The 17,519-nt window shown below is 36.6% G+C and overlaps 1 protein-coding gene across 1 annotated transcript in view; it reads left to right on the forward strand.

Moving 5' to 3' along the window:
- The window catches only part of LOC108984366 (seipin-1), a 34,616-nt gene extending 21,294 nt beyond the window's left edge, over positions 1-13,322 (forward strand). Inside the window, exon 2 of the mRNA XM_018956327.2 lies at positions 12,409-13,322. Coding sequence (XP_018811872.1) covers positions 12,409-13,104 — 696 coding nt within the window. The 3' untranslated portion in view covers positions 13,105-13,322. The remainder of the gene's footprint in view (positions 1-12,408) is intronic.
- The last annotated feature ends 4,197 nt before the right edge of the window (positions 13,323-17,519 follow it).

A 17,519-nucleotide genomic window follows, 5' to 3' on the forward strand; every position in this document is an offset into this window, starting at 1 on the left:
TTTTTTTTTTTTTTAAGGTAATTGCACAACAATTGGGTGGCTTCACATAGGCTTAAAATTAGCTTGAGTTGAACAATTTAGGGCATCACCTTAGACCACCAGGGCTAGTTGCCCCACTACCATCAACCACCAAATAAAAGAGGTTCTAGACCTAATAAGAATCTCTACAAAGTCACCAGAATGTGAATAACTTTATATATGTTAGCCATCTTGTGGAAAGACTTATACAAACATAGGATGATGAAAGAATTTGTGACGCTTCATAATGTTCTTGCTCTGCACCTTGGAAAGAAGTTTTGTCATGCCCCAGACTTGGGGGTTGTACCCTTCTACTTGGAATCCACTATAATAAAAACTTAAATGCAAAAAGTCCTCCAAAACCCCAATGTCACCAGAATGTGGCAAAATTGCTCCTAACTCAGACAAATCCATTTATATTATCTAGTGCTTATATCATATTTCTCTTATAATCTTGTCACGTGTCATATATTCCAACTGTCACAACTATCAGAATCATCTATAAAAAAAAATGGTGGATAAAGGGGTGAGTCCACCGACTTAGTAAGTAGACTAATGCGTAAACATAAGCCAATTACAGAATGCAGAAACAAAGAGTTCTAAAAAATATGGCAGTGGGATTTTCATATGCATTTATAATATCTTAGGCAAAAGCGTACTGAACACCATAAGAAAACATAAACAAGGGCCATGTTTACCCCCGTCATAAGGTTGTGCATGTCTGCGGTTAGCCAAGGAGAACATAATTCGCTATGTTGTCACCAAGGTGATGCACTCAAAATAGAGGCCATGTTTACCCACATGGCAGGGTTGTGCATTCTACAAATAGCAAAGTAGAACATAAACCACTATTATATCCAGTAGCAGGGCCACAAATCAGAGCATAACATAATCTTATGCCTCAGGGTTTTAAGATACAATGGAATAACATAATTAGTATAGTGGACAATTAATATTATAGAATCGGATAAAAGTTTCGATTTTCATGTTCACATATTATGCAATAGAGACAAAGAGTGCAAATATCGCTCATGTCTACACCAGTCATGATAAAATATTAGATTTCAGAGTTCAAATAGAGGGACTAATGCAAAAAATAACCGAGGCTATTTTCATAACAAAATATGAAGTTTTTCCACAAAATCAAGTTCAGTCAATTTTAGGCAAAGTTTAGCATAGGAGCACTGTTTACTTGAACTTTTTAACTTTTTTGAATTTTCTTACAATAGTGCCAAGTGAATATCAATCGTCACCTAACAATAGGCAGGTAACTTGCGTCAAATTCCAATTGTACGTAAATCTCAAATTACATACGTACTTTGCAATTAAAGCCCGGATTACTCAAATCACCTATACTTCATAAAACATAAAATCATCACAGCCCAAAGATATCATTGCTCCCCAAATCATTAATATCCACATGATTTCTCCAAATGATTACAAAATTAAACCCTAAAATATTTTATCATCTAAACATCGATTTTCTTTTAATTTTATCATCAAACCCAAACAATTCATGCAAACATGTATGACCTGTATAGTTAAAGTAGTGAGCTATAATATTCAGGCAACCCATAATGCTTAATCCACCTTTAACCCATGACCTACAATCACCATATATAAGCTTATAGTCTAGGTCTATGCTGAGCACAGTTTCTGAAGCAAGAGGTCTATAGTTCTACTCCCCGCTTGGAGCTACCCCGACCAAATTCCTCGACTCATCTGGAAAACTTGGTTGGTTACTTCTACCAATGTTGATTGGTCTCACTAACAAGGGAGGTTACTTGGGGAAAGGGAAATTAAACAGTTGTCCCAAATTCTAATCTGCCAAGAATCATAAAATGCTTAAGTTTATATTATATACACAATCTTTGTTGGGGGAAAATATGTCCTAGGGTTCTTCTAATTGAAATACTCCTCACCTTTGTTAAGACATTACTGTTATCAAAACCACCTTTGTTTCAAGAACACACATGGTATGCCTTTGATAAAATTTTGAGAATGTCATGGATAACTTACTTCACTACTATTCACAAACAGTTAATTACTATTCACTACTTTTTTACTACTATTCACTACTATTGATAAATCATCTAAGATCACATCAGCATCCAAACGTAGCCTTAGACTTGTTTGAAGACTTGGGAGTATCTCAAAATTATATAAATAGTAGTGAAATGATTTATGAGTAGTGATAATAGTTTGAGTTAAGATATTTTATTGCGTTTTGAGAAAGGAATGAAAAAAGTTGAATATAAATATTTTTAAGTTAAAAAATTGTTTGAATATAATTTTTTAATGTAATTTTTTTTTTGAAATTTTAAAAAGTATTGATTTTTGTGTTTTGTTTGGAAGTTTGAAAAAGTTTTTTTTTTTTTTGTTTTTTGTATTTGGATAATGCTTAGGTAATGATTAGAAGAAAATTGAAGATTCAAAATTGAAAAATATTTTGTGTTTGAGTAATGTTTGGAAAATAAATTATGAAAATTTTTGAGAGTCTCTCATCTCATTAAGTACCCATGCCCATAGTCTATAAAAATATATTTTCTTTTAATGAAAATTCCTCTTTAGCATATGGTATGCCCTAAGTAGTTAAAGAAGATATTTGATAGAGTTGGTTTAACATTCTTTTCACCAAGTGAGATAGATAAGCTGAATTAGGTTAAGCCTAAGACAAGATGAAGATCACTAAGCACATTTTGTTCACTAATAGACTTTTATGTAAAACTAATTGATCATGTTATTCTGAACATTTTGGTGATTTTAGAGAGCTGTTATTAGGTTAAAACCTCTTGAATGGGTGGTTCATGGTGGTGGAACAACTAGCCCTGTTGGCCTAAGGTAAGCTTTAATCGGTGCAAATCCAAGTCATCTACAAATTTAACAACCTTCTTATATGAATGCGGAATAAGGTCGTGAAAATTTGATTGAAATCTAAATGAATGTTGGGTCAAATAAGGGAAGGGCACAAGGTTATAGGAGAGGTTTGGATAATGAGTTGAGATGAGATAAGTTGAAAGTTAAATAAAATATTATTATAATATTATTTTTTAATATTATTATTGTTTTAGAATTTGAAAAAGTACGTGTTGAATTTTTTATTTTATTTTGTATGAGAATTTGAGAAAATTGTAATGATTAGATGAGATGAATTACAAGGGTTTTTATATCCAAACCTCCCATTAACCTTTTTTTCAGTTAATTGATTCCACTTGTTAATCACTTTGAATTTAGGGTTGAAGATCCAAATTCGACCTCAGCAACCCCAAGACACGAGTAATCTCAGCATGCACACCGACAGCTTTGGAAGTAGCTAGTGCTAGAAACCAGCCTTGGCCAACAACTGCATAGATCTTTACCTAGCAGCTGGCTTTCCAGCTTGTATTTGGTTGTCCAATCCAACATTTATTTGAAGTTTGTAAATAGGCTTACGTCTTATCATTCACCAATCACACGAGAAAAAATTAGAGTAATGGCTGGCTACACTCATCCAATTGAAAATTTTATAAGAACATGGAGGCAATATGTCTTATCTTTTTTAGGCTCATTCAATAGCTTATGATTGTTGGTGTGGAAGTTGCGAGTCAAAATTCCTAAAACTGAACATCGAGGAAATTGAAGTAGAAGTGATAAAGAGATAAAGGACAATAGGTATGAAGGGATATCATCACGAGGTCGATCGAAGTGAATTACTAAAATCGGCCATGTTTGAAATTATGAAATATTCTCTCGTTAGACATCAAGAATTAGGCTCCTCAAGGCAATGGCAATTGAAGAAGAAAAAACGTTGAGTGAAATGTTTTTTAAGATTGCAAAAGTAGTTGACAACCAATTTTGATTGCCAAATTTGAACGTAGGTGCTCATGCACAGTATAAATTTGTATAACTTTTTTGTAGTTTGAGGGTGCAATGCACCAGCTTTGATCACTTAGATATTGTTAAGAAAGAGAAATCAGATCCCCTTAAATCTGCAGATCACTCTAACTGTGCAATGACTACCGCAAGCCAAGATAGGAATGACAGTATCATTCCATAGCTGTTTGATTGATTTCATATTTTTCTTTCCATGTATAGCATAGGATCTATATTTGGTATACAAATTTGTCTAGCTGTAAGTTACCAAGTATACATGTAACACAATTTATATATTATACTACAGATTTGGTCATTGACCAAAACCTTTCTCTTACAAATCTTTCATGGTATTAGAGCCTGATTGGATTAAGCCCGATTTTGCTAAAACAATGTCGTCTTTTGCTGCACTCTTTGTTCCACCAAACAACCTGCTATAGTATGTTTCGGTGTAACTTGAGGGACCTGCCTCATACTTAAACTGGTCCTCTCAAATTGAAGGAGCTCTTAGTATTCATGATCTTCTGGGTTTCGTGGATGGTACTGAACTATGGCCAGAAGAGTTCTTACCTCCAACTCCAGGTAAAGACATTCGTGAAACTAGTCCTGACTTTGTCCTATGGCACAAAAAAAAAATTAGTTTGTCTTGGTTTGGATGAAGTCTACCATAGAAGGTGCTCTCTACGGTCTATGGAATAAGGGTTGCTTGACTAGCATGGCTTGCTCTAGCAAACCGCTTTGCTTCTCCCCCAACTTCGAATGTCAATCAATTGAAACGCCAACTGCAAGGCTTACAACAAGGAGGAAAAAGCTACTCAGAATTTGTTGAAAGTGCAAAATATCTTGCAGATCAATTGTCAGCAGTTGGGAAGCCAATTCTAAAGGAAGACTTAATCTCCCACATTCTTGGAGGTCTTAATACTGCCTACACACCCTTTATTTCCAATTGCTATTTTGCATAGCATGAAATTTTTTTATCTCTTATTGATTTTCAATCTCAGGTTTTTGCTTTTGAGGCTCTTCTTGAAACTCAACAGCGAAGCGTTCAAGTTGATCACAACACTTTCGCTACGGTTGCAAATAAATCTAGTGAAGGAAAGAATGGGAAAAGAATAACCGCAATTGGCAACCATCACAATGGACCAAACCTACCTCCGATCCTGCACAAAAATTAGGTCATACTGGAAGTAATGTTGTCACAAAAAACTCTATCCGAGTCCCTGCCTGGGCTAATGATCCAAGCTATGATCCAAATGCATGTACGATTTGTGGCAAGAAGAATCGCATGGCATTGGATTGCTTCCATTGCTATGATTACAACTATCAAGGGTGACATCCACCCCAACAACTGGCACATTCTAACTCCTTTCATGGAGATAGTACCTGGTATGTTGACAGTGGCACAAACCAACATGTTACTGTTGATATTGGTAATCTTCACCTGACTGAGCCATATCAAGGAGATGACAAAGTAGTAGTAGGGAATGGTAATTGTTTGCAAATTAAACATACTGGTAAACTCACCTTGCATGCACCCAAATTAACACTTCACTTAAATCATGTCCTTCATTGTCCACAAGTTGTTGTCAACCTTTTGTCAATAAATAAGTTATGTATTGACAACAATTGTTTCTTTATTTTAATTGATTCTCATTTCTTTGTCAAGGACAAGCTCACGGGACAAACGTTGCTAACAGGACATAGAGATGGAGGGCTATACCCCATTCTAGTTGATTGAAAATCAATCAATAAAATTCTATCGAATGTTGCTCTTGTCGGTGTCCACACCACCCTTGATGTGGGGCATTCTCACTTGGGTCATCCGTCTTCTCAAATAACGAAAGGCTTAGTCAAGTCCCTTAATTTGCCTATTTTTGGGTCTTTTGATCTTACTTCTATTTGTCAATTTGGTTTAATGGGAAAATCCGAACGATTACCATTTGGTGAGTCTGGTCGTGTGACTTCATGCCCTTTAGAACTTGTTCACTAAAATGAAGGTCATTGATATTATGTTCTATTTGTAGATGATTTCTCTCGTTTTACATGGGTTTGTCCACTTTGCAATAAATATGAAGTCTTCTCATCCTTTGTGCATTTTAAAGCCTTAGTTGAAAATTGGTTCTCGACCAAGATCAAACAATTTCAATGTGATAATGGTGGCAAATATTTATCTCATCAATTTCAGCATTTTCTCTGTAAATGTGGCATTCATCAACGCCTTTCATGTCCATATACCTCTTAGCAAAATGGTTTAACTAAGAGGAAACATAGACATATTATGGAAGTTGGGCTCTCGTTACAAGTTCAATCACATTTACCTACAAAATTCTGGGTTGATGCCTTTATGACTGTGATTTATTTGATAAATCGAACACCTACACCAGTCTTAGATAACATCTCCCCTTACTTTAAATTGTTTGTTCAAACACCCGACTATTCTTCCTGAAGAACATTTGGTTGTGCGTGTTATCCGCTATTAAGACCCTACACATCTCAAAAACTTGTTTTTCGAAGCAAACAGTGTGTGTTCCTTAGCTATTCCTTACATCATCATGGGTATCGTTGCCTTGACCCTCTGACGCATAAGACTTACATCTTCCGCAGTGTTGCCTTTGATGAGCACACGTTTCTAGCAAAGGGTTGGCCTTCCTCTTCTCCTCCAGTAGCAATGGGTGTTTCCCAACCAGGTATGTCATTTGATCTCACTCCTTTTTACTCTCAACTGCAATCTGAATTATTAAACAGTTCACTCTCAGAAAGCCAGAGTATGTCTCTTGAGCCAGTCTCACCAAGCTTACCCGATGCAATTCAGTCGTCTCCACCACCTATAGATTTGTCACCCTTACCTGAGACAAACTCCTCTCTATCAACCATTGCTAGTCCTAGCTCTCCAGCAGTGTCTAATCTACCTCAGCATCATATGGTCACTCGGTCCAGAACTGGATCACTTTGTGTTGGCTTTGGTAACTTTAGTCATTTATGCAGAAGCATAGTAATGAAATGCAGAGAATGAGTTTGTTGCAGAAATGGTGTGTAGCTTGTACTATTGCATTACTTGTACAGTGTATGTCACTACCTATTTACAGTAAGTACAAAGGAATAAAAGAATAACAATCCTAACTAATTTGTACAGTCTGTGCATAACAGAATTACAACACATTTCGTTCTAGAAGCTTCTTTGTTGAGCTGGAGCATGACTAAGGTGGCTTGCTGTGATGACTATGAGTTGGAGCTGCAATGGCTTGCTGTGTCAATTCTAACAGCCCCCCACAAGATGGAGAGTGTATGTCAATAACTCCCATCTTGCTTAATAATGAAGAGAACATTGGAGAATAGAGTGCTTTTGTGAGGATATCAGCTAACTGGCAAGAAGAGGGTGTGTATGCAGTTGAGATGATGCCCTCATGAATTTTATCCCGAATTAGATGACAATCTAATTCAATATGCTTGGTTCTTTCGTGGAAAACTGGGTTGGAGGCAATGTGTAGAGCAAATTTGCTGTCACAGTGAAGCACTACTGGTTGAGGATGTGAAGCCATGAGATCAGCAAGTAAGTACTTTAACCAAACAAGTTCACAAGAAGTAGCAGCCATAGAACTGTACTCTGCCTCAGCTGAACTACGAGAAATGGTGGTTTGCTTTTTGTAATTCCATGAAATAAGTGACTGCCCAAGGAACACACAATTGCTAGTGGTGGATTTTCTTGTATCTGGGCATGATGCCCAATCAGAATCACAATAAGAGATTAATTGACAAGAAGATGAAGCAAGAAATAACAAGCCTTGTCCAGGAGATTTTTTGACATAGTGCAACACCTTGTTTGCTGCTTGAAGATGTGGAATCCGAGGGGCACTCATGTATTGACTGAGTAAGTTAAAAGAAAAAGAGAGATCAGGTCGTGTGATTGTTAAGTAGAGGAGTCTCCCAATGAGTCTTCTAAATTCTGATGGGTCATGTAGCAGTTGGCCTTCATCCTTGGTGAGTTTGAGTTTCGGGTCCATGGGAATTGAGCTAGGTTTGCAATTAAACCAGCATCAGCAAGTATGTCAAGGCTATACTTCCTTTGGCATAATTGAATTCCAGTTGAGTTGCCAGCCACCTCCAAACCAAGAAAGTAATTAAGTGTACCAAGATCTTTAATTTTGAATTTTGATTCTAAAAATGACTTGAGAGCTGAAATACCGTGAGGATCATTGGAGGCTACAACAATCTCATCAACATACACAAGTAGGGCTAGGAAATATGAACCACTTCTTTTAGTAAACAAACTGTAATCAGCTCTTGATTGAGTAAATCCAAATTGTAACAAAGAGGAAGAAAATTTTGCATACCATTGCCAAGAGGCTTATTTGAGTCCATACAAGCTTTTATTTAATTTGCAAACCTTATTCTTTCCTTGAACTGAATATCCAGGGGGTATTTTCAGGTAGACTTCTTCCTCCAATTTTCCACGTAAAAATGAGTTATGCACATCAAATTGATGGAGTTTCCAACCTTTGATGGCAGCCACGACAAGTAAGGTTTTGATTGTAACAAGTTTTGCTACAGGTGAAAAGGTTTCATGGTATTCGAGACCCTCATCTTGAGTGTAACCCTTGGCAACTAAGCGGGCTTTGTGCCTTTCAATCTTGCCATCCGAATTGTATTTAATTTTGTAAACCCATTTTGAACCAATGGTCTTTTTTCCAATAGGCAGATCAATAAAATCTCAAGTTTTGCTCAATTCTAAGGCAGCAATTTCATTATCCATTGCAATATGCCAGTCTAAGCTTTTCACAACTTGTGCATAAGTAGAAGGTTCAATGTGATGAAGTATAGAAATGGTAAAAGCAGAATGTTTAGGAGACAACTTAGCATGAGATAGGACAGAATGTAATGGATATAGAGGAGTTGCTAGTAAATTACCTTTGATCCTTGAGCTTGAGAGGGAAGTAGTGGGTGCAATGATTTGTTGACAAGAGTAGTCCTGGAGATAAGAAGGAGATTTTTTTTTTCTTTTGGATTTGCAGGAAGGAATATTGGTTTTGGGTAGGTGAGAAGAAGGAGATGATGTATTTTTTGTAGTGAGGTCAGAATGGTTCATGGGAGGGGTGGAATTTGTTAAATCATGTTCTATGGGAATATGAGTAGGAAAGGGAGCAGTGGCTTGCTATGGTGGGATATTTTTTGTTGAAGAATCGATATGTGATGGTAGTTGTGGTGGAGTTGGTTCGGGTGTAGGGTCGATATGTGATGATTGGTGTGGTGAAGTTCGTTCTGATGTAAGGTCGATATGTGATTGTGGTTGAGCTGAGGTGGATTCTGGTGTAGGATCTAAAGGCTGTGATGGTGAATATGCTGAAGGAAGGTCAAAGTGTAAGTGTGGGGAATGTGTGGTGGTATCAGTATTGGGAGATAGAAACTGAGATGTGGGAAAGGATTGTGGAGTGTGAGAGGTAGTTTTATAGGGAAAAATGTGTTCATAAAAAGTGACATCTTGGGAATAAAAAAATGGATTGATTGAGTAAATTGAATAATTTGTATCCTTTGATGCCGAATGGATATCCAAGCATAATGCATTTTCTTGCTCTAGAGTCAAATTTATGTCTGTTGTGTTTTAGAGTGGATGCATAGCAAAGACAACCGAAAGTTCTCAAGTGTTGATAGATTGGTTTGGTTTTAAAAAGCAGTTGGTATGGGCTATTGTTTTGTAAAATGGGTGATGGTGTTCTATTAATGAGATAGGTGGCTGTTAAAATACAATCATTCCAAAAAGATAAAGGAACGCCATATTGGAATTTCAAGGCATGAGCAACATTCAAAATGTGTTGATACTTTCGTTCTACAACCCCATTTTGTTGGGGACTTTCGACACAAGTTTTTTGGTGAACAATTCATTTTTGCATAAAAAAATCAATCATTGAGAATTCATTTCCATTATCAGAACGAAGGACCTTAAGTTTTGTTTGGAATTGTGTTTCAGTTAATGAACAAAAAGATTGAAGTAGAGGTCGAGTTTGGGATTTGTTTGTCATTAAATAGGCCCAAGTGGATCTAGTAAAGTCATCAATGATTGTTCAAAAATATTTTGAGCCATCATATGCTATTTGGGAACAAGGTCCCCAAATGTCACAATGGATGAGATCAAATGGTTTTGAGGCACGGTTGTTACTTAAAGAAAAAGGTAATCTGTGATGTTTTGATAAATGACATGTAGAGCATGGAACAATTGAATTCATAGAAGGGAGAAGATGTAAAATCTTTGTTTAATAAAGATAGACGTAAGTCAGACAAGTGTCCCAATCTACAATGCCATAAACTATGAAAATGTTGTTGAGAGGTAATAGCAACAGAAACAGGTTGATTATTGAAATGTAAATTGGATAGGATGGAGGATAAGATTGTGGGAGGCACTCCTGTCAACCGAAGATGGTAAAGACCATTGACAACCTCACCTTTCCCAATGGTGCTCCAAGAAGAAAGGTCTTGCACATAACACTCATTAGCAAAGAAAACAAGACAAGAATTGATGTCCTGAGCTAATTCTTTTGTTGAGATGAGATTGTATTTAAAAGATGGAATGCATAAAACATCTTTTAGAGTGAACGCAGAATTAATTTTAACAATGCCCTTGTGAGTAACCATGGTATAATTACCATTTGGAAAGCTGACTTTAAAATCAACTATTGTGGATGAGGAAGTATAAAAGGAGGTGCAGCAGATCATATGATTTGTTGCACCGGTATCAATTATCCAAGGAATGTAAGATGAAGATTTTGTATTAGAAACTAAGAAGCAGGAAGATATACCAGACATGCTTGAAGGAGAAGGGCAGACTAGAGATGGATCGATGGATTGAACTTGATTTGCTGCTGGTTGTGTAGCGTGTGACTGGAGCAAGGCAATGATATGCTGATATTGTTCCTTAGTTAGACTTGTTTGAGACTTCTCATTGATCTGTTCTTGGGATGAGAGACTAGTTTGGTTTATAGAGGGGTCAGACCCTTTGGATCGAGTGGCAAACTTATGGCCAAGAGGATAGCCATTCAATTTGTAGCACCTCTCTGCAGTGTGACCAAGGAGTTGACAATGTGTACATGTGGGTTTCTCATGGTTTGGATTGGCCTTAAAGCACTTTTCCAGAGAATGACCTAAAACTTTGCAAAAAGTGCAAAACAATTTTTCTCTACGTTGGGAGTTAAAAGGTTTGGGAATATAACGGTTGGGTGAATATTGAGTTTTGGTAGCTAAGGCCAATGTGTCATGGAGATTGGGAAGGTTAGAGATCTGCTTACGTTTCTCTTCTTGTTGGACGACAGCATAAACTTCACTCAAGGATGGGGTGGGTTTGAGAAGGATAATCTTAGCTTTGATGTTCCCAAATGAGTCATGGAGTCCCATGAGAAGTTTCATCATCCAATCACGTTGTTGATTCTTAAGGATAGGTTTCAGGACACCAAATGAGAATGATGGAATAGACTCAAAATTAAGAAGTTCATCAAACAAACCTTTCAATTTGGAGAAGTAAAGACTGACCGAATCATCACCTTGGGTGAGATTGTGAATGGATTGTTTTAATTCATAGATGCGTGGCCCATTGTTTTGGGCAAAACGTTGCTCAAGTTCAAGCCATAAATCATGGGCAGTATCAACATAAACGACATTGTTTTTTATTTCAAGGGACATCGCATTTTGGAGCCAAGTTATAACCATGTCATTGCATTCAAGCCATGGTTCTAATAAGGCATCCGTGGAGGAAGGTTTAAGAAAAGTACCATCAATGAACCCTAGTTTCTTCTTGATTCAGGGAACGACGCACAGTGCGTGCCCAAGAGTGATAGTTTTTAGCAGTGAGGGGATAATTAGTGAGTAGTGTTGCTGGACCATCATTGTGGTTAAGAAAATAAGGACTAGAGGGATCTTTTGGATTGCAGTTGATTTTGGTAGTATTTTCAATAGTCATTGAAAAACAGAGAAAGGGAGTAAAAATAAATGGAGAAGACGATAAGATTTGAGTGGGCTCTTGATACCATGTTGGCTTTGGTAACTTTAGTCATTTATGCAGAAGCAGAGTAATGAAATGCAGAGAATGAGTTTGTTGCAGAAATGGTGCGTAGCTTGTACTATTGCATTACTTTGTACAGTGTATGGCACTACCTATTTATAGTAAGTACAAAGGAATAAAAGAATAACAATCCTAACTAATTTGTACAGTCTGTGCATAACAGAATTACAGCACATTTCATTCTAGAAGCTTCTTTGTTGAGCTGGAGCATGACTAAGGTGGCTTGCTGTGATGACTATGAGTTAGAGCTGCAGTGGCTTGCTGTGTCAATTCTAACACTTTGTCCCAAGGAATTTCCAGATTTCCACCTTTTCTATGCCACCAAGCCTTAATCTTTTGTTTTCGTTAGAAAATTTCTAAGCGGTAATATACTAGTATTTTCGTTAGAGGGCTTGATAGGAAAATAGTTTTGTATGCAATAGAAAGTTTGCAGCATATGAACATAAATTTCTATGTAAAATATGAATTGTTTACACCATATTTTATCTTTTCAGTTGTCTGCAGAGCTGTTATCAATAGATGGAGCTGTGATAGTGAAGTCCAGCCAACCCTGCGTGCTGCGGTTTCGAAGTTTCCCAATTCGACTCACTCGGACAATTCTTCTTTTCATTCCTCTTTTACTTGGAATCTCCAGCGAGACCCAGAAGATGACCATAGATATATTAAAACACAAGGAAGGAATACAAAGAACCAAGGCAGTACGAGTAACTTTGGTTCCGAGGGCAGGAACTTCATCTGTACCACAGCTGTATGAAGCTGAAATTCTCATCCACTCTCAGCCGCCATGGACAAAGGAATTGGTTCGAAACTGGAAATGGACATTCTACGTGTGGACGTCTTTGTATGTATACATTATGTTGCTTATGGTTCTTCTATTCTGTTGTAAAAAACTCTTCTTCCCCATGGCAGCAGCAGCAACTTTAAGTGATGGTAAAAATCAGGAGGAACAGAAAATGGAAGAACCTGCAGAAATAAGTATCCGAGATAGAGATGAAAGAGAGATCTCAGAGTTTTTGAGAAAATGGAAACAGAGGAGGAGCAAGAGGAAGGCAGTCTATTTGCATGAGGCCATGCCAGAAAGTACTTTTGACTCATCAAAGACGAGCATTACAAGAGAAGCTGGCAGTAGCAGTACGGCTGTTGAAGAAGATGTTGGGGACTCTGAATCAGTGTGTTTAGGAGGTAGTTAAGTGGGTTTGGGTTAGTATATAATTCCGTTTGTATGTACTTTCTGTTGTACGAGAAATTTGTGATTATGTTCGGAGCCCATGCATGCATACTAACCGATGACATCTAGCTTCAATCGGTGGAGAGCATTACCTAAAAGTGAAGTCGTTTTTCTTTAACTTGAATAATAAAGTACGGAGTTAGATCTTCTTTTTAATCAATCAAAGTGTTTTGGAGTGCATTTCATATATAGCTTGTTTTTATACTGCCTTCAAAATGAAAATAATTGCTAGAACTGCATGAAGTACAAATGCTCAAAAAATCTGTCATATTTCCACAATTCATATATATTTTCATGAATTACTGTAAACTTTAAGTTTTTGCTTATGTTAATACAAACCTAATTATTTGGATATTTAGTTATGTGGTTTGATATGGAAGATATGCATATATATATTTTTATATATATTGGCTAAGATCTGACCTTTTGAAAGTAAAATATTCATAACTTTTGATCCCAATATGGAATTTAAATTATTTGGTGGTGTTGAAGAGCGTACCCAAAAAATCCAACTTCACATCTTATGAACGTTTTTTTTCAAGTTCTAATGTTTGCAAGGTCAAAATAGGACAGCTCAGCATTGGCTTAAGCGAAAATTGGAGAAAAATATCACTCAACCCTTAATTGAAAAAAAATTTAGAAAAACATAATTATGCTTTAATTTGGGCTTTAAGGTGAAGAGAGGAGCTAGAGCTATTATTTTCGTTGTATTATATTTTAGAGAAAACTCTAAATAGATCCTGTTCAAGTGTAATGACTCAACCCACATTTTGAGCCAAGCCCAAGTTCTAAACTAAGAACCCAACCTAACAGAAGAAGAAAAAAAACAAAAACAAAAGTGCGAAACACACCATTTCAACAAGCCTTGGTTTTCCTTCATTTTATTTTTCTTCCCCCAGCCGACGATGCCCCATTCCCTCTCTTTTTCCCTTCTATGAAGACAACCGCCCAAGACCCTTCTTCTCTTTGCCTGTTTCTCTCTCTTCTCTGTGATTGATGCTTGCCGCCGTGCTCGGCTCCTCACCTTTTATCTCTGCCTCATCAGCCGGTAAGTCTCACTCATCCATTTCTCTCTCTCTCTCTCTCTCTCTCATAGTGATTAGGTTGTCATCTGCCTCTCCTTGTGATATGACCACGTGAGAATGAAATTCTTTGAACCCACAATCAATTTGAAAACTCATCCAAGAAAACCAAAATCAAGTCAATGGATGAAGAACCTAGAGTTAAGAACTCGTTTCAAGAACCTAGATTATATTTAAATCTAGACCCGTTGAAGAACCTGTCTCAAGAACCCAGATTATAAGGAGGAATGCCACAAAGGTTGTGATTTACCTTTAATAAGTTCAAAAGTTCAATCAAGAACAAGTGGAGTAAATAATGAATAAATTTATCAAATTTTATAAAACTCCTTAAAATGAGGCTACAAAGAGTATTTAATCCAAAACCTAATTAAAACCCTAACCAAAATAAAGTCATTTCTTCCAAAAATACCCCTGGATAAATAGTGCCACGGCTAAAGTAACTCGCTATAGTACCTCTTTAAACCCTAGTTCCTGAAAAGTAACTTTCCAAATAAGCCATTGGCCAAAATACAAAGCATTCCCAAAAATCCTAGTTCATAAAAAATACTACATATTATTCTAGACTAATTTCTATAACTAATAAAATAAGCTCCTTTAATTAAATAAATAAGTCCAAGGCCTTCAATCACATAAACATAATAATAGACCCTAATTTATGTTGCACTCTTCCATAGCTTGTATCACGTGGATGATCACTGGATCTCCTTCTCTCAAGCTCATCTTGAATATTCGGCTCTTGCTAGACTCGTCCCAAGTGCATTGCTTCCTTAAATTTCTTAGCTCTCGATCTTGTGATTGCTCCATCTGAAACTTATAAGGGATCTTTAAGACTTAGTCCACCTTGTTGTCCATCATAAGACTAGCATCTCATGCATAAGACTAGAAGGCTCACAAATTTTATTCTCTCTAAACAAATACCAATCTAGTCTATAACACTTACCAAACGATGCATTCGCACACGCTCCATACACACTAGCAAAGTCATCATCATTAGCATGCAATTCCTTATCATATTCAAATCTCAATAACTTTGCATCTAAAATGAAGACAAGGACATACCTTCTTGCTAAAGCATCAACCACAAATTTTTCCTTACATTGTGTGTATTTGGTTACAGGAGGAAATGTATCAATGAGTTACTCCCACTTGGCATGCATTCTATTCAACTTACCTTGTCTTTTCAAGTACTTCAAGGACTCAAGTTTGTCAAAGAAAGGTCGGATATGAATTGTCACACCCGGCAAAAAATCAACGTAATGCTCTATCTCTCTAATAGGTGGCAATCCACTGAACACACCACTAGGAATCATGACCTCATATCCCTGCAACAAAGAGACAACAACACTAGGAAATGTTTTGTCAAGTTCGTTAGTAGTAAAATTTGCCTTAGCATAAAAACTCACTTTTGTCTTTATTTTTCTCTCATTTTTTTCACTCTCTCTTTTCTTTTCACTCTCCTTTTTCTTTTCACCCTTTTTTTTTCTTTCACTGATCTCTTTTTTCTTTTCACTCTCTTTCTTTCACTCTCTTTTTCATCTTCTTTTTTTGAACTCTGGACCTCACAACTGTTTTTCAACTCATTCTCTCTTTTCAATTTCACTTGATCTTCATACACTTGTCTTTGAGTCAATGGTACAAGAGTAATGATCTTATTGTCTTTTACTAAAGTATACCTATTCTTGAACCTATCATGAATCACTTTGCTATCATACCGTCACGGCCTTCCCAACAAAATATGGCCACCATTCATACGCACTGCATCACAAAGCACTTCATGTATGTATTTCCCAATTGAAAAAGAAAATAACACTTGCCTATTTACCCCCCTCCCCAGAATCATTCAACTATTGCAACTTGTATGGTTTAGAGTCTTTCAAGGTATGCAAATTCAATTTCTCAATTAAAATAGTGCTAGCAACATTAGTACAACTCCTTTTATCAATGATTATACTACATACCTTGTTGTTGATGTGGCATCCAGTATGGAAAATGTTCTCTCTTTGCTGCTCCATATCATCCACCTTGATTTGCATATTGAAAGCACGTCTGGCAACAAGAGATTCACCTGTCATGGGGTACTCCTGATGGGAACCAATGTGGGCCAACTCTTAAAGATCCTTTGCAAGTTTCAGATGGACCAATTACAAGATCAAAGGCCAAGAAGATCAAGGAAGTAATGCAAGGATTTGTGCAATCCACTTGGGATGAAGCCAACAAGAGCCCAACACTCAAGATGGGTCTGAAAGAAAGAGAACCAGTTTTGATCCACTTGATTCAAGCTGTGGAAGACATAACTTAGAGATATGGTCTATTGTTATTAGAGGTTTCCAATTGGGCTAAATGATTTATTTTATTAGTTTAGAATAAGTGGGCTTAAAGATGGTTGGCCCACATGTCTTATTTCTTATGAACTAAGTTTTTTGGGAAGGCCTTGTATTTTGGCCAAAGGCTTATTTGGAAAGTTACTTTTTAGGAACTAGGGTTTCATGAATTTACTGTAGTGTTATTGTAGCCGCGCGTACTGTAGCCGGTACTGTTTATCAAGGGTCATTTTGGGTAAAAGAGGCTTTATTTTGACTAGGGTTTTGATTAGATTTGGGTTTAGAAACTCTTTGTAGCCTCATTTGAAAGGTTAGACAATATTGAATTTTATTTGTGAGTTGAGTTTTCTCCTCTTGTTCTTGGTTGAACTCTTGAACTTATCAAAGGTAAATCACAACCTTTGTGGCGTTCCTCCTTTGTAATCTAGGTTCTTGAGACGGGTTATTCAACGGGTCTAGATTTTAATATAATCTAGGTTCTTAAAACAAGTTCTCATCGGGTCTAGGTTCTCCCTCCGTTGACTTGATTTTAACTTTCTTGGAAAGTTTTCAAATTGATTGTGGGTTCAAGGGATTTCATTCCCACGGGTTCATATCATTTGGTATTCAGAGCAAGGTTTCCAATCAGGTCTGATTCTATCATTTATTTCTTGCATATTTAATTCTAGGGTCTCATTGTTCTAGGATTAATTACCAAAAAAAAAATAGTGGTGGCTGGCAGATTTCTTCACTATTGTTAGGGTTGCTGAAATTCATTATTCTAGGGTTTGTGTTGGCTAAAGTCTCTTATTCTAGGGGCTGCCGTATATCACTTATCCTAGGAATTTTGAGTTATTGTTAGGGTTTTCTCAACTGTTTATTCTTGATTGTGATCAAATTAGTTGGAGAAAAGAAAAGAAAAAAAAAATCGCCAAGAAAAAAAAAATCGTCAAAAAAAAAAAAATTCGAGATTTTTTCTTGAGTCTTATAATCAA

The sequence above is a fragment of the Juglans regia genome, chromosome 11 (genome assembly GCF_001411555.2).
Source record: "Juglans regia cultivar Chandler chromosome 11, Walnut 2.0, whole genome shotgun sequence".
Lineage (NCBI taxonomy): Eukaryota > Viridiplantae > Streptophyta > Magnoliopsida > Fagales > Juglandaceae > Juglans > Juglans regia.